The 16,774-nt window shown below is 41.5% G+C and overlaps 1 protein-coding gene across 2 annotated transcripts in view; it reads left to right on the top strand.

Annotated features, from left to right (window-relative positions):
• STK38 (serine/threonine kinase 38) overlaps window positions 1–13,549 on the top strand; it is a 48,989-nt gene extending 35,440 nt beyond the window's left edge. For both annotated transcript variants that reach the window (XM_028508644.2, XM_028508643.2), the window contains exons 8-14: window positions 763–865; window positions 1,666–1,727; window positions 8,004–8,121; window positions 9,874–9,997; window positions 10,190–10,285; window positions 11,178–11,272; window positions 11,752–13,549. In XM_028508644.2, coding sequence (XP_028364445.1) covers window positions 763–865; window positions 1,666–1,727; window positions 8,004–8,121; window positions 9,874–9,997; window positions 10,190–10,285; window positions 11,178–11,272; window positions 11,752–11,882 — 729 coding nt within the window. In that variant the 3' untranslated portion in view covers window positions 11,883–13,549. The remainder of the gene's footprint in view (window positions 1–762; window positions 866–1,665; window positions 1,728–8,003; window positions 8,122–9,873; window positions 9,998–10,189; window positions 10,286–11,177; window positions 11,273–11,751) is intronic.
• Window positions 13,550–16,774: the final 3,225 nt, after the last annotated feature.

Below are 16,774 nucleotides of genomic sequence, written 5' to 3'. Positions count from 1 at the left end.
AGAGATACAAATGAGACAACACATTTAAGGCGTGGTGTGAGTTTTTCTTGAAGGGAGGGATAGAATTAGAGACGTAAGATTGAAATGCAGTCTGGCCACATTTATTAAGAACTGTGTAGTAAAATTTATTCCTTTTGTCTTTGGAATAGTTTACTCCTTGGAATTTATCCTAATGAAAGAATTCAAGAGAAAGAGAAGCTATATGAACAAAGATTTGTTCATTATTTAACAACCATGTATTAAGACCACCCTCTGGACCAGGTGTGGTTGGGGTGGGGAACAGAGGCCCTCTGGGTCACGGTGCATGTGGTCCGCAGCACGGTGAGAGTGAAGGGATGGGGATGAATGAGCGTGCAGTATGAGGGAGTGTGAGCTAAGCAGTGATGTACTAAGTCACTTGGATATTATCTATAAACATTAAAAATGGTTATTTAAAAAACTATATGAACAAGAATATTTGAGTTAGTTTAAGAAGTAAAATTATCTTTAGATGCTGTGGAGGATCTCAACTATGTTTAAAAGTTTATGTTTGGACAAAAACAAAGGTAATATGCACAAATGAAAATACTTTATTAGTATAATAGAATTTGGGGTCATATTTTAAAAATTTATTTGCTATTATGTATATTTTCCCTGTAATAAGAGAAAAAAGGCAGTGTACTTTGGCTGTGGAGCTGTAATGGATGCTGCAAGGAGCTGGAGAAGGTGACTGTGTTCCACACCCAGGAGCGTTTTACATTACCTTGTTTCTTCTTCCCGTAGGGCCATGTGAAACTTTCTGACTTTGGCCTTTGCACAGGCCTGAAAAAAGCACATAGGACAGAATTTTACAGGAATTTGAACCACAGCCTTCCCAGTGATTTCAGTAAGTGTTAACAGTGATGTTATAGCCTTTTTGTTCCTTAACTGGGGCCTAGTAAAGCTGTTCCCCTGGTAACTAAATGTGCAGGACACATTAATAGAGTCCTCCTTTGAGGCTTTAGAGCATTAACTGAGTTGTAGTTGTGTACTGCGGCAAGGTACGGCAAATGTGTCACTTGAGATGTTGGAAAGAGCTAGCTTTGGAGCTCTGCTGAGAGGTTGGGTCGTGGGGAGGCACGTGGGGCGGTAGAGGAAAAGCTTTGGGCACGGTTCCAGATTAGCGTTATCCTGTGCGCTGCTTTCTGTTGAGGCAGGAAGAAATTTATCTTCATGAGTGCTGCTTTTCACTTGAGCACCATCAAACCATTGAAATTATGTGGTGAAATTACAGTTCATCTTGGAGGAGTTTATGTCAAATAATGTATTATAAATTCAGGAGTCTATGATTGACAGTTACTACTCTTGGAAATATGATGGTAATTTTGAGAAGTTGGAAATGTTTTAGGTCCACTTTGGGACCCTTGCCTCTGATGAGACTGATTCCCTGTAATTCTGATCAAGGCCTGCCCGTGTCCCCTGTGGCCACAGGATCCACGTGGAAGCGCTGCTTAACCTCCTTGTGCGATTCTCTGAACAAATGCTTTAGAGCCTCCAACTGGGGCGTATGGACATGCTGGGAAATGTGTCATCCAGGGTTCCTGATGTGTTGGCAGACTTGAGGGTCTCATGTGGTTTGAACCAGAGCCTAAAAAAGTAGTAAACACTGTCTGAACCTTGATTAGAACTTGTTTTCTCTGCTTTTAGCTTTCCAGAACATGAATTCCAAAAGGAAAGCAGAAACCTGGAAAAGAAATAGACGTCAGCTAGTAAGTAATAGCTGTAGCTTCTTAAATGCTACAAACCAAGTATGAAACATTAAAAAAGTATGCACATGAATTGACATTTTAATAAATGTTTGCAGCATATCTACCCCTTTTAAGATTATCTTAATAGAGCACTGTTATGTAGCACCAAAGTAATCATTTGAAGGCAGGTAATATTAGGTTGTTTTGGTTGTGGCATTTTCAGTAGATGACCTCACTCTGACCTTTTACACTGGTGATGACCCCTTTTCTTCCTGTTCCCCCTTTTCCCTATTTTTATGATGGTAAAGGGTTTATATTAAAGCTGCAGGGCTTTCAAAATAAAACTAAGTACCAATACCTACCCAGAGCTTTAAGGCAGTGGTTCTCAAACTTTTAAAATTTTGATTCACTTCAGCAATTCAAAACTCCTCAATTTCCTCAATTTCCTCAATTTCCCTGCCCCATCCTCTTCTACTTTGTGATGGAAAAAGGACCAGGTGTTAAAATTGTAGAGAAATTTCAGGGAAATGCTCATTATTTACCTTATAAATATGTAAGTGAATACACATAAAATTATGCCCCACAAACTTAAAAAATAACATTGTTGGACTTACCTTGATAGTATGTTGGAAGTTAATTTAAATAATACAAATTCACAGTGAAATGTTATTGTCTAGCAAACTTTTATTCTGATTCCTTGGTTCATATTTGAAGTGCAGTGTATGTGTATGATGTCTAGTTATTGGAAAATTCATAGAAACGTGTATCACTGCATACTTAGGTGTTGCTAGAAACCTGTGGCAAATGAAATTGGTGACAGTAAAGCTAAACTAAAAGCTGGTCATTTGAAAGAAAGAATAGCAGCAGCAGTGGAAAACCACCACTAACTGGGAATGATGGTTGTGCACGTCTCTTATCTAGATGTGGCGGCACTTCTGCTTGTCAGTGCACACAAATGCGATAGTAACTTGGCAGGTCTGCCAAATGTTGTTTCTCAGACAATCTTCTTAGTAAAAGACTGAATTAGAGTTCTCTATAGTATCTTTAATAACTTATTGGGTTGGCCAAAAAGTTTTTTTTTTTTTCTGTAAGATGGCTCTAATAGCGGTTAGTTGTCTTTAACTTCATTCTAGACAATGACGTTAGATTGTGTTTTGACGGCTGTCATATCAGTGTGCATTTAAAAAAACTTATCAAAATTGGAATTTTTGAGTAGCTGTTTTAATATTGAAGATGGAAAAAATAAGCAACCTTTTGGCATATTATGCTTTATTATTTTAAGAAAGGTAAAAGTGCAACTGAAATGCAAAGAAAGATTTGTGCAGTGTATGGAAAAGGTGCTGTGACTGGTCAAATGAATCAAAAGTGGTTTGGGAAGTTTTGTGCTGGACATTTCTCTCTGGACGATGCTCCATGGTCAGGTAGACTAGTTGAAATTGATAGCAATCAAGTTGAGACATTGATTGATAACAGTCAATGTTATACCATGCAGGAGGTAACCGACATACTCAAAATATCCAAGTCAGTAAAGTTATTGGTGAAAATGAAGAATATGTGTTTTATTTTATGGAAGAACCATACGGACTTTTTGGCCAGCCCAGTACTTTGTAGGTTCACTAGTAAGTAGCTGTCAGTCATGTGAAAATGGAAGCCTGTAGAATTGTCTAAGAAAGACTCAAAGGAAAGACTTGTTTGATTTTTAAGTTTATTTGAGGCTACGTTCCCAGACTATGCTTTGAATATTATGATTTTTATGTTAAACCTGGGCCCTGGGAGAGGCATTAACTTAAACCAAACACTCCTGGAGATGCAGTAACTGAAATTAATCTTTGGTAATCTTTCTATGACATTAACTTGGGGATACTTAAGTTTGGTGTAGTTAGTCACATCGTAGTGTCCTTCCCTAGGAACTGTGGATACAGTTTAAAGTTCTAAACTGTAGGATACTCTTTAAAGTTCTAAATTCTGTGTGTGCTTGAAAACCTGTTTACGTAGCTTGTTGAGGGTGAGGGAGTATCAGGAACAAAGTTGGTCAGGTGCTTCTGTTCTGTCTCTCCTTAGAGCAGATTTTAACCTTAGCTGCACATCGGGATCACCTGGGAACTTCAGAACATCCTGATTGTTGGGTCCCATCCCCAGAGATTCTGATTCAGTTGGTTTGGGGTATATAGTCTGGGTATTTGATTTTTAAAAGGACTGTGGGTGATTTTACTGTGTTTTGAAAGTTGAGACCCCCTAAGGAAGAGACGATTTCACAACAATAGCTTCTGCATTGTTGGGAAATTGGTATTTACCTATGTTTTGGGAGTTAACAAAAGGTTAGGAATCTTCTTTGATTTTTTTTTTAACAAGATTTAACTTTTGGCTACTGTACACATATTTATTTGGGGGGTAGTTAAGCTTAAATACCTTAAATTATCCTCCTCCTTTGAGACAGCCTTCATGCTCTTTGACACGTACCAAGAGTCATGTCAGACTTACTAGGAAGCATCTATAGGTCTGAAGGAAGGAGATACCAGTTTCTGTATTTGAAGTTCAGTATCCTTTAGTAGTTTAAAATCTGAGTAAACCAAAGTTCTTACGCTGTGATTAACTAACATTCTTGCCTTTTTATTTTATCTATGGTAGAAATGTAAAAAAACAATTAAGGTCATCCTCATACTACTTATTTTGATAACTTGAGGAAGAGTAAAAAGCACCTCTCAGTCACCAAAAGGTCAATTAATCATGTGCTCTCATCTTTCATAAGTGATCCCATTCAGCTAGTACCAAGCAGAAAGTTCATGTTAATGCTTAATGTAAACTTATTCCTCTAGGTTAATAAGCCTATCATATTGCTCACCCACTCTGTTACTTCTCAGTCCATTGAGAATCACTGAATAGAGGTTTAAGGTTTACTCCTTGGCTGCTTAAATCATATCTTAATGTTTTAAATTGCTTTGTGATGTTGGGTAACCTTAGGCCTCAGTAACTGGTTAGGAAATAGGTATGTGTCAGCTTTAAGTTACTAAACCACAGAGGTAAAAGATGAAGTACAATCTAGGCATCCAGTCTTTGTCAATTTATTTATTTTTTTAGTGTAGAATTTACAGAAGTGATTGAGTAGGAAATGAAATTGCTTTCTTTCCCCTGAAATCCTAAATTGCAACATGTCATGAGTTTGAAATGACCGTTAACAACCAACACAGCTCTCTTACAGTGCAGCATTAACTGGCACTCTAAATATCCGGACACCAAAAGGAAAAAGATTTGAGGTGTTCAGAGCTTAGAGATGGAGGACACCTTGGTAAGGAAAACAGACAAAAGCTTTGGAAGGGGACAGTCCCTAGACTGGAAAAACCTACCACCGGGTTGTTGAAAGGAGAGCGACCGCATTGCCTCACATCACGGCGGGGCCTGCTGTTGGCCGTGTTCCATAGCTCCAGGGTTTTGTTTTTTTTAACACATTAGTGTCTTGAAGTAATTCTTTTCCTGTAGCAATATATCTCTGATTTCTTAATAGAAATCTTTGAACAAATAAGATTTACTTAATATTCTGCTCTGCTGGGATAAATCTAGTCTCTATAGGAAGAGTTTCTGTAGTTTCTGAACCTTTAATTAGAAGGAAAGTATTTCTGCTTCTTGGGGTGGGCCCAATCCCTGTTTCAGGCTCAAAGCTTTGTAGAACCCCCGCCCTGGCATTTGTTATTTAACGTGCATTTAAAGGAAAATTATGTACAACTAAGTATGTGGAAAAATGGGTTTCTATCTTACAGTATACACAAAATAAATTGTAGATGGAAAGTAAAACTTTGAAAATTTTAGAAGCAAATACCTGTAATATCTTTATGACCTCAGAGTAAAGCAGCATTTTTCAAATGGGATACAAGAAGTATGAGTCATAAAGAAAAACGTATTTTACTACTTTAAAGAAAAAAACTTTCGTATGTTGAAAGATGTAAATGAGAAGATAAATCACGAGATTCTGCTACTTTCGAATTACTTTATAGTTCACGGGCAGACCCTGCACCCCAGCAGTTCTCTCCCAGTCATGTGCCTGGGAGAAGCTCTTGCACCCATGAACCAGAAGGCACGTCAAAGAGTGTTTATTGCATTTTTGTAATAGCAAAAGCTGGAAATTATTTAGTGGTTCTTGTCCATCAACAGGAAAAGGGTTACATTCTGGAATAAAATATTTTACAGTAGTGAAAATAATTGCACTGAAGCTACATGTGTGACATCGTGGATCAATTTAGAAAAAAAGTGAGGAGAAATCAAATAGCAGAAGTCTGCATGTAAATGGTGCTATTTTTACAAATCAAAAACAAAACTAAAAGGGATTACATCTAAAGAGACATGTGGCAAAATTAAATTTCTTTTTAAAAGCTGAGGAATGATAAACATAAAATTGAGCTTACAGGGGTTAGAGGCACTAGGGTGGGGTGGAATGGGGAGGAGTACATGTTTAGTTTCAATGATACTGGTAATATTTCAGTTCTGCAGTTGAATCATGGGTATTCATTTTCATTATGCTTTATAATGTAATAATTACAAATTTTTGGTATGTGACAAATTTACATCATTTAAAAAGTCATAGTAAAATGATAAGCCTCAGATTGGGAGAAGGTATTTGCCATATGTAAAACTATAAAGGATTAATGTTCTAAATCAGGATTAATACCCTGGATCTATAAAAATTTTTCTATGAATCAATAAGAAAAAGGTTAATGCAACTAAAAAGAAAAAACAAAAACAACTAATGAGCAAAGAATCTGAACAGGAATTCACAGAAAAAAGACCTGAATGGCTAATTAATACATGACTATACACTCAGCCTTACTGCAAATAAGGGAAATGCAAATTAAAACAGTGAGATCTCATTTCATATTCAACTGATTGGTGAAAATTAAAAAGTGCGAGAAAGCCAAGTGTTGGTGAGACACGGAATATTCATCCCCACTGGGGGTGTTCAAACAGGCATAACCACTTTCAAGGACAACTGGAAGATGTCTAATTAAGTAGAAGACCCAGTGATACTCTTTCTCTTACATCTAGTGAAATTTTTGCATAATTGCCCAGGAGGTGTTAAAAGAATGTTTATTCGGGTGTTTTTGTTATAGCGAAACATTGGAAGCAATATGAGAGTCCATTTATAGGAGAATGGATTAAGAAAACACTGACATTTGTGTAATGGAATAGTGTACACAGGAGTAAAATGGGCGTGCTGGAGCTATATGAATTACTCTCATTTATAATCGGAGTAAAAAAAGCAAGTTGTAGCCTTGTAGAACAATACAGTACAGTATGAAACCCAAGTTGAAATATATGAGGAGTTAGTGTTATGTCACGATGTCTGTATTCATACAAGCATAGCATAGCAATTTCAGGGAGGTTCTAACCTCAGTGGGGAGGGAGGGAGGGAGACTATCAGGCTTTAATCATTTTCGTTTTATTTCTTTTAAAAGACATAATCTGAGACAAATATGGCACATTATTTAACTTCTTTTTAATATGGGTAATGGTTACCTGTGTATTATCTTGTCTGTGCTTTGTTTCTGTATGTTTGCAGTATTTCATAATAAATAGCTTAAAAAGAGAACACAGCTGTAATTTTTAAGTCTAGAAGTTGTACAATATTGAAAGCACCTAGATTAGAGCCTTCCGTACTGAGCATACTGGGAGGCTTGGACTGTACCTCCCCAGCATTACCGTCCTGGTGTATGAGAAGAGATTATTTTAATTCAGAAAACATTCCTCTAAGAACTGTTTATATAAAGAGCCAAGTTTGGTAAATAGACACTGATAAACCTTTGACATATAGGATATAACTTTAGTTTTTGACAATAAAACTTCCCTTAATAATTCTCTCAAATCAAAGAATGTGTGTGGTGGAAAGGGATGATGTGGAGCAAGGTGATTTCCGAACTGCACTCTGCCACCTGATTAGTTCTGAGGCCTTAGGCAAAGCAATTTTGGGCACCAGATCTGCAAAGTTGGGTTAACAAGGCCCTCTTTGCCAGGTTTTGGCAGGACTAAATAGTCTCATAATCATATAAGAAGAACAGAGCCTGGCACTCACTGGATGCTCAGTAAGTCATGGTACTAGTCATCATGACAGGTACCTGTGGGTCTCTTGCCTCACTGACAGAGCTTTATTTTTCATTTTGGAAGTGCTCTGGCAAATCAGGTTTGCCATTAAGCAGCTAGGCCTTCCTGTATGTTTAGTTCGTGGGTAGCTGGTGGCCTTTGGTCTGTAGAACAGAACTCTGGGCACCCTCCTACCTGCTGCACCTCCCTGATGTGTGGCACATATTTCAGGCCTTCTCCACAGTAGGTACTCCTGACTACATTGCTCCCGAGGTGTTCATGCAGACCGGGTACAACAAGCTCTGTGATTGGTGGTCGCTTGGAGTGATCATGTATGAGATGCTCATTGGTAAGTAGCGTGCTTTCACGTGGCTTTTTCTGTGTAGCCAGGAAAGACTCCTACATTGATAAATAATAAACTCTCTTTCAATTTGGGATTGATATATGTTCCTTCCCCTCCCCCATCTTTCTTGTTTTTAATTTTAAAAAAATTACTGATTTTAGAGAGGAAGGGAGAAAGAGAGAGAATTATTGATTTGTTGTTCCACCCATTTATGCATTCATTGGTTGCTTCTTGAGTCTGCTGTGACCAGGCATCGAACTTGCAGCCCTGGTGCATTGGGATAAAGCGATAACCAACTGAGCTACCTGGTCAGGCTCCTCCTCCCCCACCTTTCAAAGTTAAGCTTCCCAGGTAGAAAACTTTTGGCCAAAAAATGTATCCTGTGTTCTGTGGCACACTGATGTCCTGTGGTTGCTTTGCTGATCATTTGTCATGGTTTTTCCTGCGTTTTCATCCTCTCCATGTAGCTGCTCTTTCAGTCACTGACATTTATTAAACATCCATTGTATGCAGAGAGCTTTACCTGGGCATTGCCTCATCCACTCTTTTTATTTGCTGTCCCCTTCCTCTCTCAAGGCCTTCAAAGCATGGAACTCTGACTTCTCTCCCTCTTACTCAGATTGGTAATGTTTCATTTAGGGGACACATCAGTGGGGTAGCCCTGAGCCTGAGAGCACTAGGAGAGTCGGTGTATTTGGGGTGATGGCGAGTGCATCTGTGCATATGACAGCGTGGCATCTGTCTGGCTGTGTGGTCTTTGGGAGCACTGCATGGATGCCTATGGGGTGGCTATAATCTGTGTGGAGGGCAGGTGGAATAATATAGTATGTGAGTATTTATCCTCTTGCCTGTCATTCTCAGAAGAGGGGTAGTGGTCACTTTTAAAACCCATGCTTTTTTCTTTTTTAGAAAGAGTTTAGCCCTGGCTGGTGTGGCTCAGTACATCGAGCTTCAGCCTGTGGACCAAAGGGTCGCTGGTTTGATTCTCAGTTAGGGCACATGCCTGGGTTGTGAGCCAGGTCCCCAGTAGGGGGCACACAAGAGGCAACCGCACATTGATGTTTCTCCCCTTTTCTCCTTCCCTTCCCCTCTCTAAAAAAATATAAATAAATAAAGTCTTTTAAAAAAAGGAAAGAATCGCTTTCCTTTTAAAGGTTTTATTTATTTACTTTTAGAGAGACGGGAAGGGAGGGAGAGAAACATCAGTGTGTGAGAGATACATGGATCTGTTGTCTCTTGCTTGCCCCCATCTGGGGACCTGGCCTGTAACCCAGGCATGTGCCCTGACTGGGATTGAACTGGCGACCTTTTGGTTCGTAGGCCAGCACTCAATCCACCGAGCCACAGCAGCCAGGGCTAAAACCCCTGCTTACTCAACTCGTTTGGGTCTTTACCCACATAAAGATGTTCTTAAAATGGAGTCGTTTCTTGCTGATGTTGTTTCATCCTTTCTTTTCTTCTTTGGTCACAGTGGTTCCCACATCTGCAACTCTTGCTTATGTCCTCCTCCCTTTTCCCAGCTCCTGTGATTGGGTGGCTCCCTCATGGTTCCAGAAACACAACCTCGCTTTGGGTTTAGAAGTTTGGGGGAAGATGAAAATTTGTTTAGGTGTGTTTTGGGATGAGTGGAAATCCTGTCTATGTCATGGAGGGAAGGACATACGAGGTCATTAAAGATATATAGAATCATATTAAGGAGAATCATCTCAGATTCAAAGTTCTGCATTGTTAAAGTTCCAAGTTCCTCTTTTACTGCAGGCTACCCACCTTTCTGTTCTGAGACCCCTCAAGAGACATATAAGAAGGTGATGAACTGGAAAGAAACTTTGACTTTTCCTCCAGAAGTTCCTATCTCTGAGAAGGCCAAGGACCTAATTTTGAGGTATCAGTCAGAGAACATTCCCCCACCCTAGGCTTTCTGACATGAGAGAATCCATTTTTTTAGGCTTTCAGTATTTCCTGGATTTGTCATCCCCTGCTTCTTTCCATTTCTTTTAAAAAAGGGGAGGTTATTCCTTTTCTTACTCTGAAAAGACTGCTTGAGATATGCTGAAAAGGCCTCTGTCTTTTCCAGATTCTGCTGTGAATGGGAACATAGAATTGGAGCCTCTGGAGTTGAGGAAATCAAATGTAATTCTTTTTTTGAAGGCGTTGACTGGGAACATATCAGGTATATCCATATAAAAGCTTTCAGGGTGATTTCAGAAAGTCTAGTTTGTTTAATACTCATTTGGAAGAATCATTATTGGCAAACCATGTCATTAATTTCTTCTTAGAAATTCAGGGTATTTTCCTGATTTTGATTCATGGTAAGGACCGGAAGTTGGAGGTTCGGGTTGGCCCTGAGCCGTGGGATATGTTGAACCTAGTAGCTGTTTCCACGGTGAAGTGAACTTTGGCTTTCATGGTGAAGGGAACATCTAAGAAGCCTGTTCTTTTACCTGGAACACACCAACCTCTCTGGTGTTGGGGACCACCTGCAGGACAGTCCCTGCCCAGAGATTAGGCACTGTCACTGGGAGGTGAAGAAGGAGAAGGGGTGGAAGGACTGGGGCAGGCAGTGGTGCGGGGGGTGGAGGGGAGGTTGTTCCGGTCTGTGGAGGGCGGCCAGCCCAGCGAGAGCCTCTGGCCACTTACTCAGCGCTTGCTGGTTGCTAAACAGAAGGTGAAGTTGTCATCCGTTTCACAGCTGTGTTCTGACTTGTATCCTTGTGATTTTTACCTCTGCCTCCTGTGTGCTGCACTTTCAGCCCCCTGCTCATGTGCACCTCTGATAGAAGGTCCAGGTTCCCTTGTAGCAGACAGGGCAGGCCGTCGGGGAGTGCCTAACTGTGGACTTTAATTTTGTTCCTTATATTTTTTTTCATTGTAATTTATTTTTTTTGGCTGTAGTCAGTTGCCGTAGTTGGTCTGTGATCAGAAGCTCTTCAGAGAAAGTAAATGCTGCCTGTCTGGCTCATCTGCCCATGCTGGACCAGGGGTCTTCTTTGGAGAAGACTCAATTAGTTATGACCCACATGAGTACTAATCATAGTAATTTTTGGCATGTCTGTTCTTGGCAGAGAGAGACCTGCTGCAATATCTATTGAAATCAAAAGCATTGATGATACCTCAAACTTCGATGAGTTTCCAGAATCTGATATTCTTAAGCCAACAGGTAATACCACCAACACTGCCTCCTACAAATGCATTGTTTACCCCCCAGTTTTGGGGTGATGTTTACAAATCAGGGTGGAGAACATGGAGAGGGACGTCAGTTCTTCGGGTTCTTCGTAAGTATCTTCCAGTGCTGACGCTGGGCACTAGCAAGGCCTTGTCGGATGAAAGATGAATACAAACTCCCATGTTTAACCTGCTCAGCTGGCTGGGTAAATCACAAAGATCTCTTTTCTTATTTATTAAATTAAAGGTTAGGTAACCTGAAATGACAGAAGTGGGAAAATAAAACTTTTAAAGTACATGTGAAACAAATGAGGTTCAAGGAACATATAGGCAAGCAAATGTACAAAATTCGCACTGAGTGGAAACTCTTCCCAAATAGAAACTGGTATTTTCTTCAGAACGTCATGTCCTCAGTACCCAGTGGTCCGTCGGGGTAAGACAGTAAATCAACTCTCACATCTATTTCTTTCCCAGTGGCAACAAGCAATCACCCTGAGATTGACTACAAGAACAAGGACTGGGTCTTCATCAATTACACGTACAAGCGCTTTGAGGGCCTGACTGCGCGGGGGGCAATACCTTCCTACATGAAAGCAGCAAAATAGTACTCTCGGAATGGAGCTCTAAATGGAGCAGAGTTCTTTGTGCAGCATCACACTGTTCCTCACACACTCTTTTGAAAGAGCTTCCAAGAAGTTTATGGAACCCACCAGTATGTCCTGGTAAACTTGCCTGAAATGTGGTAGTGAGTAGATCCTCTTCATAGCGCCATCTGAGAAGCTGGAAAACAAAGACAGCCATTTTTACTACGTCAGCCATAAGCAGTTTCTGTAGGAGTGTCGTGAGCCAATTTGATAGATGTTTTCCTGAGTTCATCAGAATGAAGGGGAAAAAACAGCCATCATCCCACATTGTTGAAATTGTAATGCATACTTATACTGAGTAACAACAGCCAATTCCTGTGATTTTGTGATACGCTTTCTGCCAAGCCCACCAAGTATTTCTTTTCCTTTACAGCTGGAAGTTCCATAGTACTAAGGAAATAAAGCAATAACGAAAGCCTCAGCAGCCAGCATTCTGGCTGAAGAAAATGATCCACCTTTCTCTGATGGGGCGGTGATGGTAGTTTCTCCCCATACCCTACCCCAGGCGAGTGGCTTTTTATAGCCTCCATTCATGGTGCACTTTACTTATGGTACTAGGCTAAAGACCCTCAATCCGTTGATTTTTATCTTCCCACCCATCTGAAATACTCGTGCTGCTTTTCTGAGTGTTGATGGGGGAATACCAGCTTGATCCACTGTTGCTCTTAGAAGGCCCCTAAAGCCATTGGGCATTGCCAAGGAGTCCTGGATCATGTGGAAAACCCTCACTTTCTCTTCACGGTTGTATCAGAAAATCCCTTAGTTGGACGTTGCCGTGAACCAGCAATGCCTGCAAGTGCTGCCCATGGGCACTTGGTTTATCCTGGGAACACAGTAAGGAGAGCCAGGCAGAGGCAGGAAGCCTGGAATCCTCTTGGCTAAGGTGCTGCTCCTGCTTGGTCTCCAGAACCTCCTTTGAAGTGGGAAAGAACCAGCCCAATAGAAGGTGCACTGCAGAGCCAACCTACAGATCTTTGTCAAGTTCACTGCCCAACCCTCGGTGCAACTGTGTTTGTTTCCTCTTTCTATGTTTGTATTTCTTCTTCTCCAACTTTAAGTACCATTTTGCCTTGGGATCACGATTACAGAGTTTTCCTTTGCAGATGCCTTCCTGGGGGATGTTCCTCTCCACTGGACTGGATGGCCCACAGCTGGGGCTGCCTGGGCCCTGCTGAGGCATGCTCTCATGAGACACCCTCTGAATTTCAGCACAAAGTGCCTTCTGTTTTACAGCTGCCACCATCTTTAGAGGAATTTTGCTGTGTCAGATAATTGCGGAGACTCCATATAAATGCATTATTACTTTTTAAAATGTTTATAACTCTGAAAGCATCATTTGCACCTGTGTTGCGGAGCATCATGGCCAAGCTCTAGCGGGGGGACTGCTTCCTGCTAGTCTTGATGTTGTTAAGATCAGCTGGAAAAGTGTGTCCTAGCTGAGCCATTCAGAAAAGAAAAACGGAATTCAAAGTTATAGTAGTAAGTAAAATTGCTTTGGATTTTACTGTCTTAGAGGAAGAAGAAAGAACATTAAGGAAGTATTAACTCTGGATGAAGGTAATGTGTCTGCCCCTTAATCTTTCATTTATGATCTATTAGTGAAAAGGAAGTCAATGATAATCTTTTTTGTAAATTTATAGTTTCTTTGTATTACCAAATAGTTGGGGTGTTGACCCCCACGTGTTTTGCAAGAGTGTGTGGTAAGCATGGGTGAGGAGATGTAACAGGAGTGGTGATAGTCTGTATGTTGGGAGTGGCAGGGGATAATTTGTTTAAGGGGGGAATGTCCACCTTTTAACTTTTAAACTTTTGAATAAACTGTTTAAAAACTGTGAAAAAGGTCAAATACGGTTTCTCATTCACAGAAGTAGAGAGCTTACACTGCGTCACCATCTGTAGGCAAAAGGCTTTTCTATCCCAGGGAAGCTGGGACTTGAGTCTCCTGAATTGCTCTTCATACCAAGAGACCATCTTCAGTTGGCCCCACACATGTTTTTTGCCCACTTCTGTTAACAGAGCAGTGAGCTGTCCCCTCACGGTAAGGCCAAGGGGAGAGCTTCTGACACAGTGCTCTCAACTGGTGGACCCTTCGTACATCTGTTTACAGCCCCCAGCCAGGGGTTGACCAGCAATCTCAAAAGCTCGCAGGATGAGACTTCTCAGCCGCCCGTGTCCAGAGCAGGGTTCTGTCTCCAGATCTTGTGTACTTGAGTCCCGTTGGGTCCCACTTCTGACCCCTTCCCTAGGTTAGGGAAAGGAGCCTCAGGAAGGGGCAGGAAAGGGCAAGACTAGGGTAGGATCTGCAGACAGAGGGCAGCTAAATGCAGTCAGGACATCTACTGTCCTTCTAAGGCTCATTGGAAAAATGCTGGGATTGGCTCACCGTTGGTCCTATTCACAGATAGTCCTGTTTCCCACTCTGTTCATGGGAGTTAGAAAATACAGAACTTGAACTGGAGTGCATACTGAAATGAACCTCAACTAGGGATGTTTTTCCTCTTGATTCAGAGAGCATCAGAATTTTCTTCGGTGCCTGCTTCTTTTTAGAATATTTTCAAAAGTAACAGATGAATTCCTTTGGGATTGATATTCAAGGTTTGACTAGCAGATTGTAATTTCAAAAAACTCATCTATATGGCATAATAGGAATCCTCTGCTATTTATTACTAATACTTGTTATCTGGATCATTTCCTTGGAAAGCATGTATCCTAGATCCCCTGTTTGTCTCTTCTGGTCCTTTGTGTGTTATCTGAAGGGGGTTTTTAGGACTCAGAAGGATTCAGTGAATGGTATTTTCCCTTCCTAGGTATTATACATTGACCTGGAATTATCAAAGCCAACACTGACTTAAAACCAACCACCACGTGCTTTTTTCAGGCATATTTTCAGAGAAAAACATCTTACCCAAATAACATTTAAGTACCTGTGATATACAGAGTTCAATACCAGGCACTCAGGGTACACAGGGAGTGCTCTGTGGTTCTGACTGCAAATCAGTTTGAGGGGAGAATTCTTACCCACAAAGTGGCTTAAATGCAGCATCAATTATAAAGTTCATGTTTTAGTGTCAATGTAACAATACTGTTAAGCCAACCCAAAGTTGTTGGGAAGCTTAGGGAAGTTTCTGGGAGATGCTCGTAAACTGCAATGATTTGGCAGAGGGGAGCGAGCAGTCCGGGATTGTGGAGGTTGGTGTGAACAGCCTCGTGCTGTGATACAGGCACAGAGCTCTGGGTGATTGCTTCATGGGGTGCACTGCAGTCACTTTTGTTACATCATTTCCCACTCCCACTTGAACCCGCTGAACCCGCTCCAGTCTGGTTCCTGTCCTTTGTGTGAAATGTTGGTGTTAATTATGCCATGTATAAAGCATGCTAGTATTAATTTTTTTTATTATTATTCCTCTGGGCACTGGTGCCCTGCCATTGCTCCTTATCTTACTCAATCAACCTGCTGCTCCTTGGTAATTCCTCTGCCACCCCTTAAATGCTGGTGATGCTCCTCAGAGCAATGACTTTTGCCCTTTTCCCTCCATCTGCCTCATACTAGGGCTCCAACTGCCATGGTTCTGTGGTGAGGTCTTCAAAGTGACCAATCTACCCAGACTGCTCCCCAGAACCCTATAGATCTCACGTAGCCGACTGCCAACTAGACATTGCCATCGGAGGGCTGTCTTCAGGCTCAGACTAAAGCTGTCTATAGCTCCTCTTGCACCTCCACAACCTTTTTTTCTAGGTGTCTCCCCAGCTGTCTAAGCCAGAAACTTCTTACATGGCTCCTGTCAGTAAGCATGTCCAGGACACGGCCACCCGTCCTACCAGTGCCTTCATTATTCCTTACTGAACCCAATGCAGTGGTCTCTTAAATGACCTTTTTGCCCTTGGTCCTTTTTTCAAGTCTGGCCCCCGCTGCTGCCAAAGAAATTCTTTTAAATTTCAAGTCTGATCATGTCATTCTGCATAAAACCCTTGCGGACTCCCAACACTCCTTTGTCCAAGGTGCATCCTTCCTCTGACCTCATATCTGCATCACCCCATCCACTTCCCTGAAGACAATAAGCAGTTATTGTCACTTTTGCTTACACTTTTGCTTGAGTTGCCCTGGATACCACCTACCCTTGTACTCATGGATCCAAACCTAGTATTTATCCTTCACAATTCAAGTCATGTGTCACCTCTAGAATTCTCTTGTGAATTCTACCCCTCACAGTAAAAACCGGCTCCTCCACCCTTTTGAGGTTCCTGAGTGAGCTGGACTGTTCATAAACATCTTCATGTGATTATAAAAGGCCTTTTGACAGAACTATATGACCTACACAGCTTGGCACAAAATATACTCAACAGGCCGTCTTCAGAACATGTTCTAACCTGTGCTGATACAGGCAGGCCTGCTAGGGAGGCACAGGCTTGCTTTAGCACCCCTTGAAGTTGCATCACCAGTATGCTCCCAGGCTAGGCGAGCCGAGGGGCCTCACTAGATCCCAGACCCGAGTAGGGCGCAGTCGGATACCAAAGGATGAGAAAGTCTCTATAGCAGTGTCTCCAAGGGACCTGCCTGCATGCCGCTCTACCCTCCCACCTGCTTTTCATTGCTGCCATGCTTCTTACTTGCTATAAACCAAAACTGGGACGTGGAAGTTTGAGTCCTCTTTTAAATTTACATTTCACTTTGAGGGATCCTATTTAATTGAGTTTGAGGGCTCAAGGAGTCTGGAATGCAAGGAACTAGAGAAGGAAGACCACTAGGCTCTGGAAGCTGGAGGTACAAAGAAACAGCAGAGTGGGAAACACACAGGCTTGAGGCGAGACCCACCCACAGCCACTGTAGGAAAGGAAGCTGTTCTGGGCAGGCC

The sequence above is a fragment of the Phyllostomus discolor genome, chromosome 4 (assembly GCF_004126475.2).
Source record: "Phyllostomus discolor isolate MPI-MPIP mPhyDis1 chromosome 4, mPhyDis1.pri.v3, whole genome shotgun sequence".
Taxonomy (NCBI): Eukaryota; Metazoa; Chordata; class Mammalia; order Chiroptera; family Phyllostomidae; genus Phyllostomus; species Phyllostomus discolor.
Note: the sequence above shows the minus strand (reverse complement) of the source record. Positions and strands in the feature narration are given on the sequence as shown.